Source organism: Haliotis cracherodii, unplaced genomic scaffold, assembly GCF_022045235.1.
Source record: "Haliotis cracherodii isolate W230 unplaced genomic scaffold, xgHalCrac1.p SCAF_2, whole genome shotgun sequence".
Taxonomy (NCBI): Eukaryota; Metazoa; Mollusca; class Gastropoda; order Lepetellida; family Haliotidae; genus Haliotis; species Haliotis cracherodii.
The window spans coordinates 20,394,733-20,419,073 of NW_027266275.1; the positions used below are offsets into that span (position 1 = coordinate 20,394,733).

Below are 24,341 nucleotides of genomic sequence, written 5' to 3' on the forward strand. Positions count from 1 at the left end.
TAAATACATGTAGTCATAAAACTTGCTTCTTGATGATGCCAAAAATCCAGAACAGGACCAAAGTTTACACTTGGTGTGATGTTCCGAAGTTGACAGGGCTAATTGACAAGGTGCCTATTGCTTCATGATAAACTGATACCACCTGCCAGCAACAGATGCTCGAAACTTAGATCGTGGTTGGCCTTTAAGCACATGCAGTGATGCGCTAACTGAAGTCTCGGATTCATTATGATCGACACTTTACCGGATTCTGAGCATGTGAAAATCTTTATCTGTAGTATCATACACACCATTTGGTAGAAAACTTTAAGTAAAGCTTACATGATTATTCCATTTCACAATGGCATATTTTTCATTGCAGGTCATGTAATTATGACATTGACATCAACTGCTTGTCAAGTTGTCAGTAGGTAAGTGCTTTGGTGTTATCTTTACATACGAAAATCAAGTTTAACATTTCATCGTAAAATAATCAGTGTCCCAGTATCAAAGATAGATAATAAAGTAAAATAATTGTTGCCACGAAGTTGCAACTGCATATGTTTCAACCTTGTTACATCTTCTTCTCTTTTAAAAAGAACCCTGAAATTCAACTTTTAAAGCGGGTGGCGGATACTTTTCATGGACAAACTGATCGTGGTTAATGCCAATTTACATCCAATATGCTATGAGGAACACGAGACATGCAATGATGGTTTAACTGAAGTCTCTGATTCATTGTGATCGACATTTACCGGATTCTGAGCATGTCTATTGTACCTACAACTCCTTGCCATAATCCTAATGTTAAACATGAGAGATTGAGGGGTTCCCCGATTTCAAATACCAGATGAGCAGACAGTGTATCTATCCTTAGCTGTGACAAGTTTGTTCTGTTCAGACAGTTCAAGTGCACATGCAGCGGAAAATGGACGACACTTCCTAGAAGTACTTACTCGGGACCACCAGGAGGAAAGTCTTGCAACATGAGCAGACATCCTGTCGGGAATTTTAACATGTAAGTATGGTAAAAGTAGTTAATTTAAAATGTTTATTAAATATACTGTTGGAAGAGAATTATATTCTCCAGATTCATGCAATGACGTCAATATTATCCAGAGACAGATCTTGTGCAGCCTGACACGTGTCCCTGTTCTGCGTGAGCATTGAGCTCGGGCATGTAGGCCGCAAGACAAAAGTCGATGACAGCTTTTATAGTGTGAGCTTCTGAGCATGTCTACCGATGTTTTGTGTGTATTCTGGTTAACCGGTCTCTTATTAGACATCTGTTCTGTTTTATTCCAGTGTTGTGCCTTGAACGATTGCTGTCCAGTGAAAACATGTAAGCATCCTTCGTTACTGCATGGTTTGTCTTTGTGTTCCACTTTGAATACCCTGTTGCATGGATTTATCTGGACCTGCAGACTAATGTTCTGATGTCAGAATCGACTAACGGGACTGGGTGGTCAGGCTCGCTGACTTGGTTGATGCATCATGTCATATCTCAATTGCCCGGATCGATGCTCATGTCAATCACTGGATTGTTTGGTCCTGACTCGCTTATTTATAGACCTCCGTCATATGGCTGGAATATTGCTGAGTTACACAACAAATAAATCAAAATATTGTCTTGCACTTCAATCATGATATTACCAATAGATAAGATGTTGTCATGTTCAAATTTAGGGTTTGAAATAATAAAATGCTTCTGAATTTGAGAAAATATGAAGTATTTTGAGATATGTTTTCCCAATGAGGCTGACAAGGTCACTTAGTTTGGAATCCTAGATACATGCCCATGCTTCAGGAAGAGCTAACGGAAATAGGTTGAGATGGTCAGTTTGATCTGGCTGATGGCGTCGGTGTATCCTGATGGAGTAAATCATTGCTTATGCTGTTGAGCACTTGTTTGTGTTAAACTATTTGTCACTGATGAATCAACTCGAATTAACTAGCATAACACTCACTGGATCCAATGAGCATAGCTTGATCTGACAGTTCCTGATACCTAGCCACATGCAGTGATGAGAAACATGCACGAGAACCCCAGTGGTCTGTAGTGGATCGTTGTTCTGCTTATTGCATTGAGCTAGGATTTCGCAACAGCAACCCTGGGTTCTTTGAAGATTTCAGTTAATGTGAGCTATAGATCTGAGCATGTTTTTGTTTTGAATTATGCTGGAATATTATGGAGGAAGTTTATGATGGCAGATATCTGAATTTCAGGCATGGGAGAGGTGTGATGTCTGTCCTGCAGAACTGATGTTACCTTTGTTACAGAAGGTAGAAAGTGAAAAAGGTAAATATGTTAAAATAGTCAATGTGTGTCAGCTGTGTTCAAAATTTCAGAATTGTAATAACAAATAACTCTGGACCAGTATATCTGTCCGTTTTCTGTGTCCAGAGCAGATACACCTGTACACTATTTCTTATTGAAACTTGCTATACAAACCAGTCTAGTGATGAACAGGCTGCTTATTGTCGAAAATGGGACTTTTATATGGTTTCATTTCGGGTGACTATTGGTCTGGAAATCACTGTTGCGATAACTATTGATATTGCGATAAATATCGATAGTTTTCAGTGTATTGTTTTAGATGGATTTTAGAGTTGAATTAAACCTTGGCACTGAAGTTTCCTTTGAATGTGATAACCACAACAAATAAAAAGTAAAGTTTGAGATACGACTGAATTGCTTTTTCTTTACACAAATAATTTAAGAAAAAGAAACTTCCACATTACCATGTGTAAATTACTACCACTCATGATCAAAAGAAAAACAAATTTGAACAGCATTGCACATGTTTTATTAAAACGGTAAAACTGATAAATACAATCGAAATTATCGATATTCCCAAGTGAATTAGATACTATTGAGTGGAAACTGATTTAACAATTGCTTTATTGACTTTAAATGTTTACCAATAGCAATATATTTCGATTTATCGTGATGCCCCTAGTTTCATTACAAGTTGGACTTCACTGAAAATGAAGTCTCAACTCAAACACTGTTTCTGGTCCCATTTTTACAGAGTTACAGCCCTTGATCCGTGTTAGATTACTTGGTGCATAGCTTCTGTAATGGGGACACATTTTCTCCTAAACTACTGAAGTTAGCTTGAGTTAGGGGATGATGACGTCTGATGACTCTTGTGTTTTATTAAACAAAAGAGGACTTGAAAATTAAGCTACTTAAATCCACAAAGAATCTTCCATGCCATGATGTGAGCATTGTCTGACATGGATGTAGCCAGCAGGTCATCCTGGTGTTCTGCTTTCGGGCATTGAGCTAAGGGGCACCTGCTCGGCAGCATCTTGAATGAAGGTATGAAGCTGACATGTTGGCTGTCATACAGTTGAGCATCTGAGCATGGACGACCCTACCGACCATTGTTCATTATGTAAAGTATAGTGTACATGTTTTATTTTATTTTTTTCAGGTAGAAGTTGAATGCTGTGGGTGAAGTTCACAGAACAGGAGAAGGTAGGTCTTTGTGATGGAGCTGCTCTCTGCAGAGGTTTTATCTGCTTGTAGCATTATCAGTATGCCAACAATATCAAGCTGGGGACACAGGGAACCAGTGATAGAAATTTGCATTTTACGGAATCTGATATATACTACTAAAAAGTCAGAATCGGGTGGTCTATACCCTAACTGCTAATAAGTTACTCTGAGGTCAAGTAGAATTTTGGGTGTTTCAGAGTATGTCATCACATTCTCACTATCCAGGCTAGTGTTTCGTTTATTCGTAATATCTACCGATCGTAAACATTAGGGGTGTCACGATACAGGTACCTTACGATAGGCATCTCAATATAGCAAATACAACCTTTTATGTGTAAATTTAGAAGCAAACGTTTTAATTACATATCACATTCACAATTATGTGTTCTTACCACTATCAGTAGATTATTTTGTAAAATGATAATACTTATATCAGTTTGATTCTGTGTGTCAAATTCACAAAATGACCTTTCGATTCGAATAGAAAAATCAATCGGTGCGCGAACAAATGGATACCGATTTCAATAAAAACGTATTTCGTACCATATCGTGAGAATTATCTACCGATGCATCGGTACAATCAGTGAATCGTGACGTACCTAGTAAACATTGGGACACTTGACTGAATGCAAGGATGATACGTTTTTGCCTGATCCTGATGAAGGTTCATGTATTAGCTGCTGAGCATTCTGATAACAAACATTCTCCTCTGTAAACAAATGGAGCTACGACATTCCATTATGAAGAAATGACAGTATAAGTATGGTGTCTGTTAATATCCCTGTGAGGCTTAGGAAAGTTTCTTTGTTTTGAAGTCATTCATTTGGGCCCCTGAGGGCAAGGTTTCTGGGGTATTGCCCCTGAAAAATACCAATTATTTCTGTGAACCATCAACACTTGTGTAGAAGCATTCAGTTAGCCTGACACGCTTGTCACATTATAACTCATGAAGATCCGGGGTAGAATAGGTCTTCAGCAAGCCATACTTGCCATCACGGGCGCTTATGCTTGTCGTAAGAGGCGACAAACAGGATCAAGTGGTCAGACTTGCTGACTTGGTTGATGCACATCATCTTATCCCAATTGCATGGAGCAATGTTCATGTCAATCACTGGATTGTGTGGTCCAGACTTCATTATTTACAGACCATCGTGATAAAGCTGGAATATTGTTGTATGCAGCGTTGAACAGCAAATAAACAAGTCTTGTAAGCCTCACGTTTTCACTTATAACTTTCCCCAAAATAGCTAAGAGTACAAAATTTGTATGTTTCAGGTAACCTTGACCAACACCAGCAGCAACCTACACGGTAAGTTATTTTAAGAGTTTAAAATGGAAGTTGTGGATGACTTGCAGGGTATATTCTTGTCCAAAGCACATTCATGATGATACTTTGTGCAGGCTAGAGTTTCGGACAATGATTTAATTCATTGAATGAGGCTAATGCATATCTGAAATGTGCCATGACTTAAGAACTTATAAAACATTACTTATTGATATTTGAACGTTCTTTACTGTGAGCCAACTTCACGAAAGTTAAAGTGGTTTCGAACAGGCTAAAAACTAAACTGCTTGTTAGCTGGATCACATAGAACATTAAAAATTAAATGAGTAAATGGCCAAGCATACATCGTGACGTGTATCAGTAAGGTAGGTAAGCATATTGTGACATCCCAGGTTTCTATTGTCCTGACGAGAGACATGCAGGCTAGTGTTTCAGTGATGGCTGAGTGAGGCAAGCGGATTCATGAATTGTCCACTTGAAATACCTCGTACATGTATTTAGGGAGCATTTTTGGTGTCTATTTTTCCCCAAAATTTCCGTAACCTGTATTAAATGTTAAGTGTTTTCTTTTCAGGATCTGCAATTCTATCAGTGGCTGTAGTCTTTCCTTTGAACCTGCTCGTTTGCGACCCAAGGTATTTAAAGACTGTACATGTTCTGATAATGAGGCATTCATGATGATACTTTGTGCAGGCTAGAGTTTCAGACAATGATTGAATTCATTGAATGAGGCTAACGCATACCTGAAATGTCTCAAATTTCATATTTCTTCTCTCAACATGCTTAATAATACTTTTTGTCTCGGCATCTAATGCTTGAAAACATTTTACTTGGTCTGTTGTAAAAGCATGAAGTTGTCATAATACATTTCACCAAGTTAAGAAAATGTGAAATATGCTTTTCAAGACACCTGTTATTGCTTACGGTAGGCATGATATTTTCTGGTAATAAAACAACTTTTCTCTGGTAATTTGTAGTAACGAAACTCCTTTTTTTTCTTTCTTGCAGGTTTCTAAATGGAACTTCTGAGGCCACTCTCCTGGGTGCATGGGAAGTGTTGGCTGAATGCTGTGGTATGGCACACTGACTGACAATAAATCCATGAAGTTACACTATTGTTGTCATTTGTTGATTGACCTGAAGTACAATCTGAATCCCTTGGGTAATTGTTCTGTGCCAGTTTTCTTTTAACCAGATTAGGTTCTTTAGCCTGTCATACTGGAATATTTCACTCCGGGGCTTTAACAAAAGAAATTGTTCCTCAGGCATTTGCTTTTGAAAATATAGTGCGAGCAGGCAGTGTGTTTGTTTTTTTTCTGTTGTGGTTGTTCAAGCTAGTATGTAATAATTTGGTGTACAAAGATTTTGGCGAAATCATTGTAGCATTTAACGGTGGTGTGTTCCAGACACAAAATATTTAAAGTCTTTTTTAAATGGAAATAAAAGGAAACGTGCTGCTGACTTTGATTCAGATTGAGCCTAAGAAAAAAGACTTACTTTCTTTTTTTAAGCCCAGTATGTCGTTATCCCCCCGAGACGAAGTGGGGCGTGGGATATTGGAACAGAGTCCGTCCGTCCGCTTCTCAATGGGGACAAATTTTGTCAAAAGCTATTCAAGTTGGAGGAATGAAATTTTGCACACTGATGTTACTGGTCAGGACCTCAAATGAGTTCGAAAATTAGTGTCTCACATTCACATTTTGTGGCCCTTGCTCCACCCCTAGACGCTTAAGCTCTGGTGGGTCATAACTTTGAAACAGTTGAGATCCCCACCCCATAATCATATATACAATTGCTAGGCATAAAGAGTCAAAACACAATCATGATATAAGAATTTAGTCTGGGGTCTTGCCACACCCCTAGAGATTAAGTTCTTGGGTGAAAACTTCGAAATAGTTGAGATCCCCCCCCCCCCCCCCCCCCCCCATTACCATATACATGTGTAATGTTATTGCTTAAAGTACTCACGGAAATGAAGAAAAACTGTTTTTTCGACCTCAGATCTTAAATAAATGCAGTTAATACTAATTGGGCCTTGGCACAAATACAGCGTATCAAAGGTTTGTATGCCTTTTTACAAGTAAGTGTAAAAATGTGAATAAAACAGACTTGTGAAAACAGGGCATTACCAGGTGTAAGTAGATCAAGGTGAATGTCCATGACCTATGACACCTTGACGACAGGTGAGAACAGGTGCATAATGCCTATAGTCTGTCTCTGCTATGTCAATTTGGACTTGGTTTTATTTTTGAATGTTGAAAGTGAGGACAAATTACCTCCTGTAAAGTACATTTTGTATTGTTCACAGATCAAACTAGCAAATCCAGACTAGTACTTTTCGAGTTTTGTTATTTTGTATTGACAGCGACGTAACACTTTGTATCAATTTTTAAATTGAGAAAAACGGTTTTTCATTTCCGTGAGTACTTAAGTATAACAAGACAAATACACATACGGTATGCTACCAGGACTGGTCCTTCTCTTCATCTGTCCGGCCCTACAAAAGTAGTTAGAATCTTGACCATAACATGCGAACTAATATGCGCGCTCCTCCCACACCCCCTATAATAGATACATTGTATACATTTGTTTGTTATGAAGAGAATAATACATTTATGCCAATAGGATTCGGCCTAGGGTCCAGCCTTGCCTCTGAAAAACTTAGATCATGGATCATAAAATGGAAGCGGTTCAGATCTTTTATGCAACATTTGTATCTAGAGAAGTACACTTTCATATGCCAGATTTGCCATCCACCCCTAAAAAGGCCCGTTTAAAAGCTGACAGTCAAAATTACGAACTATTTGCAGTGTTATATACATTTACAATGCAAATGTAAATTTTGTCATGATTGCGTAAGTATCAAGGTGAGCGATACAGGTCCTATGGGCCTCTTGTTAGAGTTATGGCCCTTGCCTCGTGTTTTTCAACTTAGTGCATGTGTATGCAATGGGGACAAGTTTTCTCAAACTACTGAAGTTACACGCCGCTTTTAACGTTATTACAGTTATATCACGGCTTAATGTGGGAGGAAAGCCCGAAGTGATGCAGGTCTCAGACGTTGACCACTTCGGTGAAACTATCGTAGTGATCAATATGTTAGAAATATGAATCAATTGTTGTACATTGATATAACTGCTGTATATAAATGGTGTTGACAAACTGTAAATGAAGATAAATATTGTATAGTGTAACGAAGTAGGGAGCGTAGAATCAAGAACTTAGTGCATGTGCACGGGTAGATGACATAATATATTATTAATTATGTAATTGCTATGGAGCTAGCTGGAGTCCCGGAATGACCGGCCGACGACCCGACAAAGTCAGCGGCCAGGGATATCCAGCCAGCTCAGTCCGGCGGAATAAAGTAGAGAAAATACATCCCCTGTGTTATCGTAGTTCCAACCGTACGATAAAACCCACGAGCACGGTTTTGCTGCTGACAAATCTAGAAACAATCGGGGCGAACCGGGATTCGAACACTCAATCATAGGTTTCTGGCGTGCCAAAGGGACGCAACTCTGCACAGCGAATTGCGGCACCTTAGACGACTGGGCCACCCGTGTCCCCGTAAGTAATTGGACCTGGTCCATACAGGTATATGGTTCTTGGCATACGGAACAGTCCAGTGTACAGACACGAGAGCGCAGTAGTCATAAGATGTTGATAATGAGTGGGGCCCTGTTCCACAAGGCGAGTACAGGGTTATACCTGCTGTAAGTCTGTTCAACTATGGGAGTTACGATCGTCATTTTGTATAGGTTGTTTGAACCCTTAATGCTGCTGCATCCCGAGGTAAACGCTGTGGGGATTTGTTAGAATTGTCTTCTAAACCCATGCTTGTTGTAAGAGGCGAATGGAGGCCAGACTGCCTGACTTGGTCGATGCATGTCATCATATCCCAATTGCATAGATTGATGCTCATGTCAATCACTCGATTGTTTGGTCCAGATTCAATTATTTACAGACGGCCATCATATGGCTGGGATATTGCGGAGTTCAACAAACATTGATTCACTGAAAAGCAACTTAAATTGATCAGGTGGTCAGACTATCAGTTGATAGATTGCCTGTGACTGGGATATTTCATCACATTTGTCTATTTACGGTCTAACACAAATGCGACAAACTTCAGGGGATCCGTATTTATTCTGATGCAAAATGCCCTTGAAAGATACACAACACCGATTATTGGCACTTAAAGTAGTTTATTTGAAAATTATGCAAAACAATATGGAAAAGAGTTACCGTATTCAACGTAATAAGCGCCCAGGGCGTTCTCAAAATTAGAAATAGGGGGCGCTTATTAGAATATTATTTTGAGTTGAAAGATCGTAAATTTCGTGGTTTATGCTAACAGCCTGAAATGTTTACATGCGACGGATATATTTTTCAAGAATTTAATTGCCCATAATTAAGGGTGATATAACACACGAGTGCGTATTATACACGGATTAAAAAGTCTTGTGTACATTGATCAATCGGAAGGGGTGCTGATTGGGTTTGTTCACTAGCCAATATATTAGCAAATATCGCCTTGGGCGCTTATTAGAGCGGGGCGCTTATTACGTCGAATACGGTATATGTAGATATTAGAGAAAAGGAGATTCATAAAGTGAAACATGAAATTATCAGGCAGTAACAACAAAGGTCAATTGAAATTGAACACTTCTTGAAAAGTTTCAAGATCTTTGTGCGGGTGAATGGGGCTTTATCTGTACACATGAGTCTGTGTAAGAATAAGAGTATTGAAATACTGACCTTACAGTAAGATTTACAGTGCAACAGTAAGTTGGCATTTTTATATTGATTTGAAATAAGTGAGAAAACAATACAGCGCAGCTACTACTAAGTAGATGTAAACAGTGTTTAATACAAAACCTTGTGAATATAGATAATGATCTTGGAAACATGCCAGTACACGAACATGGTGATAATATCTACATTGCCAGAAGGGAAACAAAAACTGTCAGGCAAACATACATTTTCATTTGAAAGTGTCAAGATGACCAATTGTTTTCAATTTCTTAAATTTGCAATAACTGCTCCACAGATTACTTTAATGGTGAACAAAAAATTATATATTTTTTAACAATCTTGTACAAGCATTGTGATATGAAAAGATGACGTGAAAGAGCAATGTCTGAAATGGTAAGTTATTGGGTTACTTCCCCTCCAATTCTAGCCGACTTGAATGGTTACAGAATGTTTGAAAGTTGATTTAAAGTTAGTGAAATTCCAAAATCAAGTATGAAGGAAATATACTTTAGCTGCCAAAGTTCCTATTTTTTTATAACCTCAAAGGATGTGACCGAAAAAACCCATTGATAAACCCTTAATATCGTCATGGATAAATCATTGTTTTGCGCAAGGATTCCTATGAATATCAACAAACATTTTTCGAAAATTATGTTCTTGAGGAAATTGTTTTTGAAAACAAAACAAAAAGTTAAACAGCGCCTCTTTTGACAATAAAAATCCAATGAACAAATTATTTTTGTTGTTGAGCCATAAATGCCATTACAAAACACATTTGGGTACGAAATATTAACTTTTGTATACCAATCTGGAAACCAGTATTTCCTGAGACAAGCGATGGTATTATTTCCCATATCAACAACCTTCAGCTGGAACGTTAAAACTGACGGGAAGGTAATCTTGCGACATGACCCAAAGGCAATGTAGCTGACCCCTTCATTGGTGACCTGTCTATACGGCCCCCATCTCCACCTGCACTTGTTTGGGGCTGGCCTTTTTCCCCTGCGCATAGAATCTGGAAGAGAATGGGATGAGTGAGTGAGTGAGTTTGGTTTTACGCCGCTTTTAGCAATATTCCAGCAATATCACGGCGGGGGACACCAGAAATGGGCTTCACACATTGTACCCATGTCGGGAATCGAACCCGGGTCTTCGGCGTGACGAGCGAACGCTTTAACCACTAGGCTACCCGACCGCCCCAGAGAATGGGATGAGTGATAGGAAGCAACATGGTATTAGCTCGTGCCAAGTTGTCAGTTTAAATGTCACAACCATGATTACCCAGCCTACTGTCAACCAGGTAACTCACATCCAGACCCAACTTCTCTGACTCGCACAACCAGGTAACTCACATCCAGACCCAACTTCTCTGACTCGCACAACCAGGTAATTCACATCCAGACCCAACTCCTCTGACTCGCACAACCAGGTAATTCACATCCAGACCCAACTCCACTGACTCGCACAGCCAGGTAATTCACATCCAAAACCAACTCCACTGACTCGCACAACCAGGTAATTCACATCCAGACCCAACTCCTCTGACTCGCACAACCATGCAGGTAATTCACATCCAGACCCAACTCCTCTGACTCGCACAGCCAGGTAATTCACATCCAGACCCAACTCCTCTGACTCGCAAAGCCAGGTAATTCACATCCAGACCCAACTCCTCTGACTCGCACAACAATGCAGGTAATTCACATCCAGACCCAACTCCTCTGACTCGCACAGCCAGGTAATTCACATCCAGACCCAACTCCCCTGACTCGCACAACCATGCAGGTAATTCACATCCAGACCCAACTCCTCTGACTCGCACAGCCAGGTAATTCACATCCAGACCCAACTCCACTGACTCGCACAACCAGGTAATTCACATCCAGACCCAACTCCTCTGACTCGCACAGCCAGGTAATTCACATCCAGACCCAACTCCACTGACTCGCACAACCAGGTAATTCACATCCAGACCCAACTCCTCTGACTCGCACAACCATGCAGGTAATTCACATCCAGACCCAACTCCTCTGACTCGCACAGCCAGGTAATTCACATCCAGACCCAACTCCTCTGACTCGCACAACCATGCAGGTAATTCACATCCAGACCCAACTCCTCTGACTCGCACAGCCAGGTAATTCACATCCAGACCCAACTCCCCTGACTCGCACAACAATGCAGGTAATTCACATCCAGACCCAACTCCACTGACTCGCACAACCAGGTAATTCACATCCAGACCCAACTCCTCTGACTCGCACAGCCAGGTAATTCACATCCAGACCCAACTCCACTGACTCGCACAACCAGGTATCTGACAACCAGATGATTCACATGACTGCTTTCACAACCAGGTAATTCTAGACTAAAATCTAGTCTCTGAAATGAACATATCGTACATAAAAAAAACAGTTGTTCAGTTATCTTAATAAAAATATCATAAAAAGGAGCCCAGTGACTCTATTCATTTTCAGATACTGCAGTGATCTAGACTTGCCAAACATTATAGACTTACATGGGCTGTATTTGATATATATTTGTATCAGGGTCTGTAAGACAGACTAAAAAGAGGGTAATTCACCCGACTCTCACAACCAGGAAGTTCACCTGACTCTCTTGACGTAACTCATGTGACGGGCACAACCAGGTTAGTCATCTGACTGGCACAACCAGGTAAGTCATCTGACTGGCACAACCAGGTAATTCACCCGACTCTCACAACCAGGTAACTCACCCGACTCTCACAACCAGGTAACTCACCCGACTGGCACAACCAGGTAACTCACCCGACTCTCACAACCAGGTAACTCACCCGACTCTCACAACCAGGTAACTCACCCGACTGGCACAACCAGGTAACTCACCCGACTCTCACAACCAGGTAACTCACCCGACTGGCACAACCAGGTAACTCACCCGACTCTCACAACCAGGTAACTCACCCGACTCTCACAACTATGTAACTCACCCGACTCTCACAACCAGGTAACTCACCTGCCTGGCACAACCAGGTAACTCACCCGACTGGCAAAACCAGGTAACTCACCTGACAGCCTCGGCGTTCTCGTACGCCTCCTCCTCGCTGCTGTTTTCGTGTTGTGGAGGTGGGGGTGGAGGACGCTTGGTCTTACGCCTGTTCTTTTGGAACCTCTGAGTGAAGGTCCTCTCACTTCGCATCTTGGGAGCCGGTATGTCGAACTGTAACAGGAAAATGTAAACGTGTTTCAAAATCGGTATCTGGATCCTAGCCCACACACCTATCAAACCTCATGGAGGTCTAATACCTTCCACACTGTTGACTTAATATACTACTCAAAACAGGTTAAGGACCATGTTGTAGTTGGGTCAATAGTGTACGATACCTATTAACATAAGGTCATGTATAAAATGTAAAACATGGATGTGGTAACTATACAATGACACGCATCAATAAACCTACCTAGCTGCTTCACTCCCCATCGCTCGCTGACTTGGTTGAAGCATGTCATCGTATCCCAAATGCGCGGATCGATGCTCATGATATCAATCACTGGATTGTCTGGTCCAGACTCGGTTATTTACAGACCGATGTCATATAGCTGGAATATTGCTGAGCGCGGCGTAAACAAACCAACCAACCAACCAACTAAAAGACCATGACAGATTAACTATAGTGATATGGAAGAATCGAGTGGTCCTTCAATTCCTTTGACTAGTATATACGCTGGATATTGCCAACTGCTGGGTTAAACGGCATTCGCTTAATCACCTCACTGTCTAAACTCTCTACCTGAGCAGCCAACCCACCGCATGAGCTACTGTGAAATCTTACCCGCACATCATAGATGTCGTCTTCGTTTGACGTTTCTGGTCGGGGAGCGTTGCTCGCGCCGTTATTCCTCTTCTCCACATCCTCGTCCTCGTCCTCATCATTCTCGTCCTTCACTTCAGCCGCGGCGGCATTTACCTCTGCAACACAGTGATTAAGTGTGTGGGTGAGGCGAGTTTTGACCTTCATTATGCAGTATTCCGTCTATATTACGGCTTCAAGCATTGAAACCATGTGCCGAATCGACACTGCGATGTCCAGGCGTGACGAGAGAAGGGTATATTTACACGGCTCTACCGTGTTTGGCCTGACCGGTATCCTCTCAAACTTTTATTCTGCTGTTTCGTTTCCTTCAATACGGACAAGCCTATCTAATATCACAGCTGAATCAGTAGACTAACATCTAGTCTCTGAAATGAACATATCGTACAGAAACAAAACAGTTGTTAAATTATCTTAATAAAAATATAATAAAAAAGGAGCCCAGGGACTCTTTATTTTCAGATACTGCAGGAATCTAGACTTGCCAAACATTATAGACTTGCATGGGCTGTATTTGGTATATTTGTATCAGGGTCTGTGAGACAGACTAGTTAAAAAGGTAACAGTCATGTTCTCTCGTGCATTCTCCCCATGGACGTGTACATTTTTTTCAGGCCCCTCCGAAAAGACAAAATGCAAAAGCACTTATTATATTATATTAGAAAATGTTCATTTTCTCATGCCAAATATCCTGGGACGGTATTTCATTCATTCATTCTCCCGAGCACGGGTATGAAACGAGATTCAAGCTTAATAGCATATCTATTGAAATCTACATCAAAAGTCACATAGGCGATATCAAAGCAAAGCGAAGAACATATGACAAACCACGGTGTACCAGTGTGGATGTTCGTAACCGTTAGCCAAGACTATGTAGACTTCACAAATGGGCCTCTAAGGCCGAGACACAGAGAAGAATGCTATTCAGTTATTTTGTGTTATTCAAAACGAAGTTAGGGAAACTATAGTGTTCGGTCATGACAACTCGATTATTTTCGATAGTTGCAGTACTTAGATCATGTTTTGTGCAGACGGACCCAGGACAATAATTTGTGGATTTATAGTATAGATAGATCCATTGTCTACTTGCCCTTAAACCAGTGGCATATTCCAGTACGTACATTTATGAAGGTGACACGTTTACGCCACTGCATTGTTGCGCAACTATCAGGCGCGGACACACAGACGAGAGTAGAGACAGTGTTACAATGACGAAGCTAAACACACCCTCGATTATCCAGTGTACTAGATCTCCATTCTATTGCCATTCTATATACCCTATACCTATTCGCCACAACAGCGAAATCAGTTCACTTCTTATACACAGTACGAAGTCTCCCCCTTGAGATTGAAATCAACAACCAATCAGCATGCCTGTTCTGAACGCAAGTTCGGCATAGATATACATTCGAAATGGCGGCCTCGCCCGTGCGAAACCATCGATATATTTAATCGAAACAGAAACTAATAAGTGAACCTTTAGCCGGAAATGTGTCTAAAACAAGGAAAGGGGACCCTTTTGCCACAAGACATTGCATTGTTGTATTTGAAAGGTAAGCAAAATTTGAATCGAGTACTGGCGATGTTGCCGCTACTGAAATTTGATTGGACAGCTATCTCTAGCGTCGCGCCGTTCGAACCAGATTGAAACAACGCGGTATGGTGGCGAGATGTGTCCGGGGTAGGAGATATAATAACACTAGCCAATCGAGGATGATCATACAGCATAGGGATACCTTCATCTTTAGATTCTTTTTCTGAAAAAGCGAGTTATGCAGTTAAAATAGTAGCTTCAGCCATGTTTCAGTTCTATATAGCGACGATTTGCTGGAAGAGATTACGTGTTACCTGTCTGTTGTAGACTTAATGAAGCATCATATTTTGAAGAATCCTTTTGTGTAGAGTCAGCACATACAGCACATGTATCATACAAATGTCTGTAGAAGGCCTAATAGTACATGTATCCTTTGGTTACACTAGCGTTTATAGAAGACTAAATGATAATTGTATCCTATGGTTACACTCGTGTCTGTAGGAGACTATATGATACATGTATCCCATGGTTACACTCGTGTCTGTAAGAGACTATATGATACATGTATCCCATGGTTACACTCATGTCTGTAGGAGACTAAATGATACATGTATCCCATGGTTACACTCATGTCTGTAGGAGACTAAATGATACATGTATCCCATGGTTACACGTGTCTGTAGGAGACTAAATGATACATGTATCCCATGGTTACACTCGTGTCTGTAGGAGACTATATGATACATGTATCCCATGGTTACACTCGTGTCTGTAGGAGACTAAATGATACATGTATCCCATGGTTACACTCGTGTCTGTAGGAGACTATATGATACATGTACCCCATGGTTACACTCGTGTCTGTAGGAGACTATATGATACATGTATCCCATGGTTACACTCATGTCTGTAGGAGACTAAATGAAACATGTATCCCATGGTTACACCCATGTCTGTAGGAGGCTATATGATACATGTATCCCATGGTTACACTCATGTCTGTAGGAGACTAAATGAAACAAGTATCCCATGGTTACACTCATGTCTGTAGGAGACTAAATGAAACATGTATCCCATGGTTACACTCATGTCTGTAGGAGACTAAGTGGTGCATGTATCTTACGGTCAGGTTATAACCCTCTATGTACATGTATGACTACATGGTTCAAGTGCCATGAAGTCACCCAATTTGACCAATACCTAAAGTAATCAGTTCGATAAATTACAATTACCATCTTTCTTCAAAGACTGAAAGGGATAAAAGAAGGTTGCACCTATGGACAGCCAGTGACGTCTGCTACCCACCTTCCACCTGGATCTCCTCCGAGTCCTGTAGAACATCCACGTTGAAGAACGTGGCGATCTGCCGAGGGTAGCGGAGGTCAAGGACGAATATAACTACCCCCAGGACCAGGCACAGGATGCCTGTCAACAAAATCAACAATTACTTTACACCTGGTGTCTTCTCAGACTTTCACTGATCCATTGATATAGTTTCCATCACTATTTTGCCTATTACGCCCAATGGAATTTGTTTCGCAGATAATCGAGACTATTCTCTGGCGTTGACATTTTATATATATTTTTTCAAATATTGATTCAGAGGTTTGCTAACGATGGCTTGTTCGATGCCTCTTGTTGTTGATCGTGAGTGAGTGAGTGAGTGAGTGAGTGAGTGAGTAAAGTTTAATGTTTTTAACATTATTCCAGCAACACTACCGGAAATGGGCTTCTCACTGTCGTAAATACAGATTCGAAAATAACATTGTGATAAATTCTGTTTCAGTGCAAAATTTGAATACGTTAATATAACACACGTGTCAAAGATTTTCATAGATACTGATGTAAACATGGCCTGAATACTGAGCCTTTATACAGTAGATTTAATTCACATACTACAGCACAAACAACAGAACATGGCATTATCGAAAGTACCTAAATATTTCTATAGTCTCCCTGCTTAAAGGAAATCGTTTGGTACAAATATAGCTCTTCAAAATAGGACTACGAGAGAAGGGTCGTACTCAGGAAACACAATTCGAGGAAAACCACAAGCTAGAAACCTGTTATCAAGCACAGCCAGAACGCCGAGCTGAAGGAAAACCTCATCATGTGCTCTGCTGAGAAGGGGATGACGAGTGGGTTGAAGTTCCTGACTGTTGCCCAGATGATGTTTCCCGACACCATGCAGATCCCTGTCAGCATCAGCATGTAGGCCCCATACCGCAGCAGAACGAAGAACAGGATGTTGGCTAGGACCCACAATGGAAACGCCGTCCTGTGAACACAAAGGGGAGATAACCGATTTGCGATTGTTGTTTTACGTTCACTCTTTGCGTGTTTAGAGACGATTAACCCCCCCCCCCCCCCCATTATCAAATCTATTTCAACAGCAAATGACCCCACTTACCATAGGAGTATATGGGTGTACCACCCGGCCTGTCTGTAGAACCGCCCCCAGCGAACACCCTCTCCGTCGAATGTGAAGTATTCTGCTATCCACAGAATTGGCAGAGGGAGCCCTCGGAACTGAGCCGCACGGTACTCCCTGGCGAACCTTCCCGCTGGTGACCAAACATACAGGCTCACGTTAAAGGATGATACATGTTCAAATGAGTGAGATAGGTGTTCCTAACATACACCTTTCTACTGGCATACACGTGCAAATAGGTGATCTTTCTACTGACATACACCTGCAAATAGGGGATCTTCCTACTTACATATACCTGCAAATAGGGGATCTTCCTACTTACATACACGTGCAAATAGGGGATCTTCCTACTGACATACACGTGCAAATAGGGGATCTTCCTATTGACATATACCTGCAAATAGGGGATCTTCCTACTGACATATACCTGCAAATAGGGGATCTTCCTACTGACATACACGTGCAAATAGGTGATCTTTCTACTGACATACACGTGCAAATAGGGGATCTTCCTACTGACATATACCTGCAAATAGGGGATCTTCCTACTGACATACACGTGCAAATAGGTGATCTTTCTACTGACATACACGTGCAAATAGGGGATCTTCCTACTGACATACACGTGCAAATAGGGGATCCTTCTACTGACATACACGTGCAAATCGAGAATCGGTCACCTGACATACACGTGCAAATAGGGGATCGACCTACTAACACACCTGCAAATAGGCGGTCAACCTACTTACATACACAGACACAGGAAGGTCCATCCACACAAAGGCTAACGGGGCGGTGGGGCAGCCTAGTGTTTAAAGCGTTCGCTCGTCACACTGAAGACCCGGGTTCAATTCCCCACATGGGTACGATGTGTGAAGCCCATTTCTGGTTTCCCCCGCCGTGATATTGCTGGAATAGTTTTAAAAGCAGCGTAAAACCATACTCACTCACACAGGCTGACGAACTTACCAAACGGCCCGAAGCCGAGGCGGCCCTGTCTCCACTCCCAGCTGAAGTGCTCGTTGTAGTTGATCGTCTCATTCAGCTGCATCTCCGGTTCTCCTGCATGGTAAAAGACAAGCCATGCGTGTGGGACACAACGTGATACGCGAGTCTAAATACAGTTGCACCTCCTTTTCTCGAACACCGCTATGTATTGCGCTAGGCTTTAATATCGTGACTGGTCTTGTATCTTGTAACTACATTAAACTACGGTTATAACGAACTCAAAGGGACCACAAAGTTTAGTTCGTTGTACCTGTAGTTCGTTATAAGCAAAATATATACTGCTTATAGGCAAACGACCAGGACAAAAAAATAAGTTCGTTATATCCATCAGTTCTTTATAACTGTTTTCGTCATAAACGTAGTTTACTGTATATGTGTAACTCGGAGTGCATATGATGGTCAGAGTTAACTGTCGCCAGCCTCCTCTCGCCAAACACTCCTCTCGTCTAACACTTTAATTACACGCTTAAGTAAGCGCATGCTTTGGACACTACTCGATTCCTGACTTATAACCACGATTAGAGATATGAAGATTACATAACTCTAAATTGTAAAATGTAAACAATGCTATGAATATCATTTAAGAACATGAATTTTGTAAATTCGATTGTTCAATACACGGCTTAGACTTCTTATTCTTTTGACGTATATCAAGTAAATTGAATCTATTCTTTATAAGGTTGGAAAGAAAAGAAACGAATATATCTATATCAAAATACAAGTATATGGGTTTCCTATAAGTTCTGTTTTAAATATTTTTTAATATCAAACATGAATATATGCCGGTGTAAGCATTGTTAATTAAAGTTGGTTGGTTGGTTGGTTGGTTTGTTGTTTTACGCCGCACACAGCAATATTCCAGCTGTATGACGGCGGTCTGTAAATAATCGAGTCTGGACCAGACAACCATTATCAATTAATATCATGAGCATCGATCCATGCAGTTGGGATCGATGACATGTATCAACCAAGTCAGCGAGCCTGACCACCCGATCCTGTTAGTCGCCTTTTACGACAAGCATAGTTGCCTTTTACGGCAAGCATGGGTTGCTGAAGACCTATTCAACCCCGGATCTTCACGGGTCTGTTCAATAAAGACATACAGGAGGTATAGGCTGGGTAAGAGTAGCTAAAGCAAGGTACATCATATACGGAGATCGTTATCACCGTATAATGTTTGACTACATTGTGCATCGACTTTGAACTTGACGTTAATTCCCATTTACCTCACGTCATCCTCGGTGGTTTTGACACAGTGAAGGTCGTTTGTTGGTAAACACAGCATACATAGTTTTACATCGTATTCTCAGTGTCTGGTTTCTGTCTCACTCCTACCTTTCAGAGTTATGTTCACTCCGCGGAGACCTATGTGAAGTCCTATCTCAGCTACAATGTCCTTTCCCGACCCTGCCTTGTATTTGGTTTCAGTGTCACTAATGACGGATTCCTCCCAGGACATGGCGAAGTTACTCACTGTGTAGAGAATGAGAGCGTGAGTAAATAACGCCGCTTCAGGCAGTATTTCTGTTACATCAAAGCGTGGCAATTTAGTAAAGAGGAAGGTCATGCACCCCGAATTTTGTGTTGACATGTCCGGATCATAATTAGGTTGAACCTGGGATTCGAACCCGGGACAAGCGGATCCTGACACAACTAAAGGATGCAACTCTTCAGGAATTACGAGTACAGAATGTGATATTTATTTAAATGGACATCGAAAAACAACGTGTATGTAAATATTTGTCGCCGCCATCTTATACCTCGATTACATGTGTGTATATGTGTATACTCCGTTCGCATGCACAATATTTACTAACGTAAGTAATTTTACACATGTGTAACTTTACATACGTGCGTGTATGTAAATTTACTATGCGTTCACATGAAAAGCATCTAAGGTGTGTAAATAGAGTATGTAAATTGTGTAAGGCACACATATTCAGCCTGTTCACGACTTTCAACACAAAACAGGTTGTTTTCCAATCAAAGTTGAATGAGAAGAGAGTTACTTCACCGAATGTTTTCGCGTGAAGCAACATGTGTTTGATCTAATTTGTACACAAAGTTTTGACTCCTTGAAACCCAAAGTAAAAACACCGTCCGCTCAACTATGTATGTAAATGTTGGCATCTGTTGACAATTTGTTTGGTGTTGGCAAGAGAACAGATATTACTTGGATCATCATCTTACGTTAACATAAACGTTCACATTACAACATATACACACAGGGCAAATTTACATTTACATTTGCACCTGTTCCAGACATTATGCAAATTTGCTCCTGGTGTAAATATACACACATGAGTAAACGCGTTCACATGACAAGTATGCTCACGTATGTGTTTCTACACACATATGCACATGTACACACATATGTATAGAGGCACATGTAAACGGGGTATTAGAAAATTGAACCATGAACCTTAGGTAACGCGTGTAAAATATCTGTTGCTTGCGAACGGATCTTGTAAAGGACATTCTAAAAACCAGTGAAGCTTATCAACAGCTCTGTAGCCTCGTGGTACACTCACTGGGCTACAAATATAAAGGTTGCTCGTTCGATCCTCGGGAATATAAAGAAATTATTTGTCATTTGATTTTACATTTCATTACATGTTACAATCTGAACGGAAGTTATGTTAATAAAATACCCAGGACATTATATGAAATCCCTGGGACATTACAACGTCCCTGTTTATGAGATTTAACCCGACTGGAAAGTAAAACCTCACAATAGGTGTTAATGCCTATAGAAAGAAGTCTCTTACTTGATAGCGATCCCAATGAATAGGTTTATAAATATACCTGGTAACTGTTGTAGCTGATAATGATCTTGCCTACACAAATGATTGTGTGGTTATCAAAGTTCACATGCTGTTTTGCGCGAGTAATGCGGTAATGCATGGTCTCAAATATTATGTTTTCATGTGTCACGCATGCACGCATGCACGCATGCACGCACGCACCCATGCGCAGAGTGTTATCTATACAACTATGTATACACGGGACACAGTTTACGGCAATGTAAGTTTACTTTCCAGGGACCCGTTCCCCTTAGCTATCTTAGCGCTATCGTAACTCCCATACTAAGACTTATGCTAGTATTAGGGCGGGCTTTCTTCAACGGGGCCCTGGCAGAATCAGTATCGGCACTATTGGAGAGAGAAGGGGAAAGGGGGAGAGAAACGGAGAGGGGGAGAAAGAGAGAGAGAGGGAAAAATAAATGGAGGGAGAGACAGAAACGGAGAGAGCGGTGGAAATAGAGAAAGGAAGAGAGGTAGAAGTGGAGAAGAAGAAATAGAGAGGGAGAAAAGGAGGGGGAGAAATGAATGGGGGCGATAGAAATGGAGAGGAAGAAAGAGAGAGGGAGAAATGGAGAGTGAGGGGAGAGATGGGAGAAATGGAGAGAGAGGAGGGGAGAGAAATAAAAGGGGGCGATAGAAATGAGGAAGAAAGAGAGGGAGAAATGGAGAGAGAGAAGGGAGAGAGGGAGAGATAGAAATGGAGAGGAAGAAAGAGAGATAGAAATGGAGAGGAAGAAAGAGAGGGAGAAATGGAGAGAGAGAGGGGGAGAGAAATGAAAGGAGGCGATAGAAATGGAGAGGGAGAAGTGAGAGAGAGGGGAGGGGAGAGATAGAGAGGGAGAAATTGAGAGAGAGGGGAGGGAGAAATGGAGAGAGAGGGGAGGGAGAGATAGAGAGGGAGAAATGGAGAGAGAGGGGAGGGGAGGGAGAAGTGGAGAGAGAGGGGAGGGGAGAGATAGAGAGGGAGAAATGGAGAGAGAGGAGGGGAGAGATAGAGAGGGAGAAATGGAGAGAGGGGAGGGAAGAGGGAGAAGTGGAGAGAGAGGGGAGGTGGAGAGATAGAGGGAGAAATGGAGAGAGAGAGGAGGGGAGAGATAGAGAGGGAGAAATGGAGAGAGAGGGGAGGGGAGAGGGAGAAGTAGAGAGAGAGGGGAGGGGAGAGATATAGAGAGGGAGAAATGGAGAGAGAGGGGAGGAGGAGAGAAATGGAGAGGGGAGAGATAGAGAGGGAGAGGAAGAAAAAGAGAGGAGAAAAGAAGAGAGGGGAGGTGGAGAGAGAAGGGAAGGAGAAAAGAGAGAAATGGAGCTGAAGAAAGTGAGAGGGGTTGGGGAGAGAGAGGGATTGGGGAGAGAGAGGGGGGAGATATGGAGAGCGGGAGAAATAAAGAAAGGGAGAGAGATACGAAGAGAGGGCGAGGAAGAAAGAGAGAGGGAGAATGGAGAGTGGAACAATAGAGAGAGGGAGAGAGAAATTGATGGGGCGGAGAGGGGTAATGTGGAGATTCAGAGAGAGAAATGGAGAAGGGAGGAATTCAGAGAGAAAGGGAGGGAGAAGTGAAGAGAGAGAGAGGATGAAATTGAAAGAGGGATGGCACTAGCGGGTCACTAGTTATGCAGAAGTTCAAAATCTTTTCCTATTCCTTGTGTTTGAATCGAATAGCACGTATGCATATGCATGTAGCAAATGTTAGAATGCATTGGTGATAACATCTTTGATAGTTTTTACAAACTGTATTAAACTGTCAGACCTATCGACTGTATGTACGTTTACTGAAAGAGTTCAACACGGACATCTAAACACAATGTACCCATCACGATAAGCGCCCGAGTTGGAAGTGGGTTCCGCCAGGTCACTTCCTGAATTAGTGCCGTGAAGCCTGCTGTGTCATGCAGTGCGTGACCGGGAACCACCAGACTGAAACAGCCGGCGTAGGAGGCTGAGATAACGACCCGGAGTTATTTGAGCCTAGGCTCTAGACTATCATCTAGTCTCTGAAATGAACATATCGTACAGAAAAAAACAAACCAGTTGTTAAATTATCTTTAAAAAAAAAATAATAAAAAGAGCCCTGAGACTCTCTTCATTTTTCCGGATACTGCAGAAATCTAGACTTGCCAAACATTATAGACTTGCATGGGCTGTATTTGATGTATTTGTATAAGGGTCTGTAAGACAGACTACCTAGGATCAGATGACTTCCCTTTGGCTCAGATAACTCCCCAGGCTCAAATGACTCCCCCAATTGTTTTGAAATGTTTGCAAATGTTTTGACGCTAATTGTGCAACAGTCTGCGAATGTCGTACACAAATAATATATTTTCAATGATACAGCACATTATTTTCGCTTAGGGTGGTTATTAGACTAACATGACAGTGAAGTATTTCTCAACCATTATTAAACGGGCCATCTCATTTTCATTTTCTTTGATATTTAATGCGCTAAATCTTCCAACAAAACAGAACAGAGCAGTAATTTATTTCTCTCAGGCCGAATACATCGACACGTGAGGCACAAACGGTAATTTATGTAGGACAGAGGTTAACCTGGAGGATTTACAATGATGCATGATGGTCACTCTGATATCTTATTACTGTACATGTGAGGTGAAACGGGGTTTTAACGTCGCATCCAAGATTATTGCACATTTATAGCGACGTCCAAGCACGCGTGAGTGTGTGGCTGCTTGTACTAGTCCGGACTGACGCCGATTTCTAAGTGCAAGCTCACTGATATACTATGCCAGAGTTAAACATGAATACCCCACTCAGACACAGTATACTGACTCCGACCAGTCCTTGTTTTAGCCCCTTAATGCTGAGCACCAGGCAGGTTAACAACAAGTATCATCTTTTAACGTCTTTTGGTATGAAGCGGCCGGTTATCGAACCCCCGACCTTCCGCTCTGCTGGCGGACGCTCTACCACTAGACCATGGAGGCGGTCGAATGGTAACTGTGTGTTGAACGCCGGCACATTTAACAAGGATGTAACTCCAGTGACGTCATCGTTATAATCATGCAGGAAGTGTCGTGGCTGATAAGTGATATGTACATATATACTTTAAATACATGCATTCGTTGCTTGTGTGCTGGAGGGTGGTTACCGGCTTACCTCGCCCATTAACCTTGCAGAGCAGGTTTATCCACGAATGAAGCAACTGCATGTGTAAATAGGAACCTGTTA

General features: G+C 41.6%; 1 protein-coding gene across 1 annotated transcript in view; it reads right to left on the reverse strand.

The window, feature by feature from the left end:
* Positions 1-8,944: 8,944 nt before the first annotated feature.
* Positions 8,945-24,341, reverse strand: part of LOC139467397 (dual oxidase maturation factor 1-like) — a 28,829-nt gene continuing 13,432 nt past the window's right edge. The window contains exons 4-11 of the mRNA XM_071248942.1: positions 19,689-19,826; positions 18,315-18,407; positions 17,325-17,478; positions 16,978-17,192; positions 16,220-16,339; positions 13,342-13,478; positions 12,577-12,728; positions 8,945-10,542 (exon numbers count right to left, since the gene is read on the reverse strand). Of these exons, the coding sequence (XP_071105043.1) occupies positions 10,479-10,542; positions 12,577-12,728; positions 13,342-13,478; positions 16,220-16,339; positions 16,978-17,192; positions 17,325-17,478; positions 18,315-18,407; positions 19,689-19,826 (1,073 nt within the window). The 3' untranslated portion in view covers positions 8,945-10,478. The remainder of the gene's footprint in view (positions 10,543-12,576; positions 12,729-13,341; positions 13,479-16,219; positions 16,340-16,977; positions 17,193-17,324; positions 17,479-18,314; positions 18,408-19,688; positions 19,827-24,341) is intronic.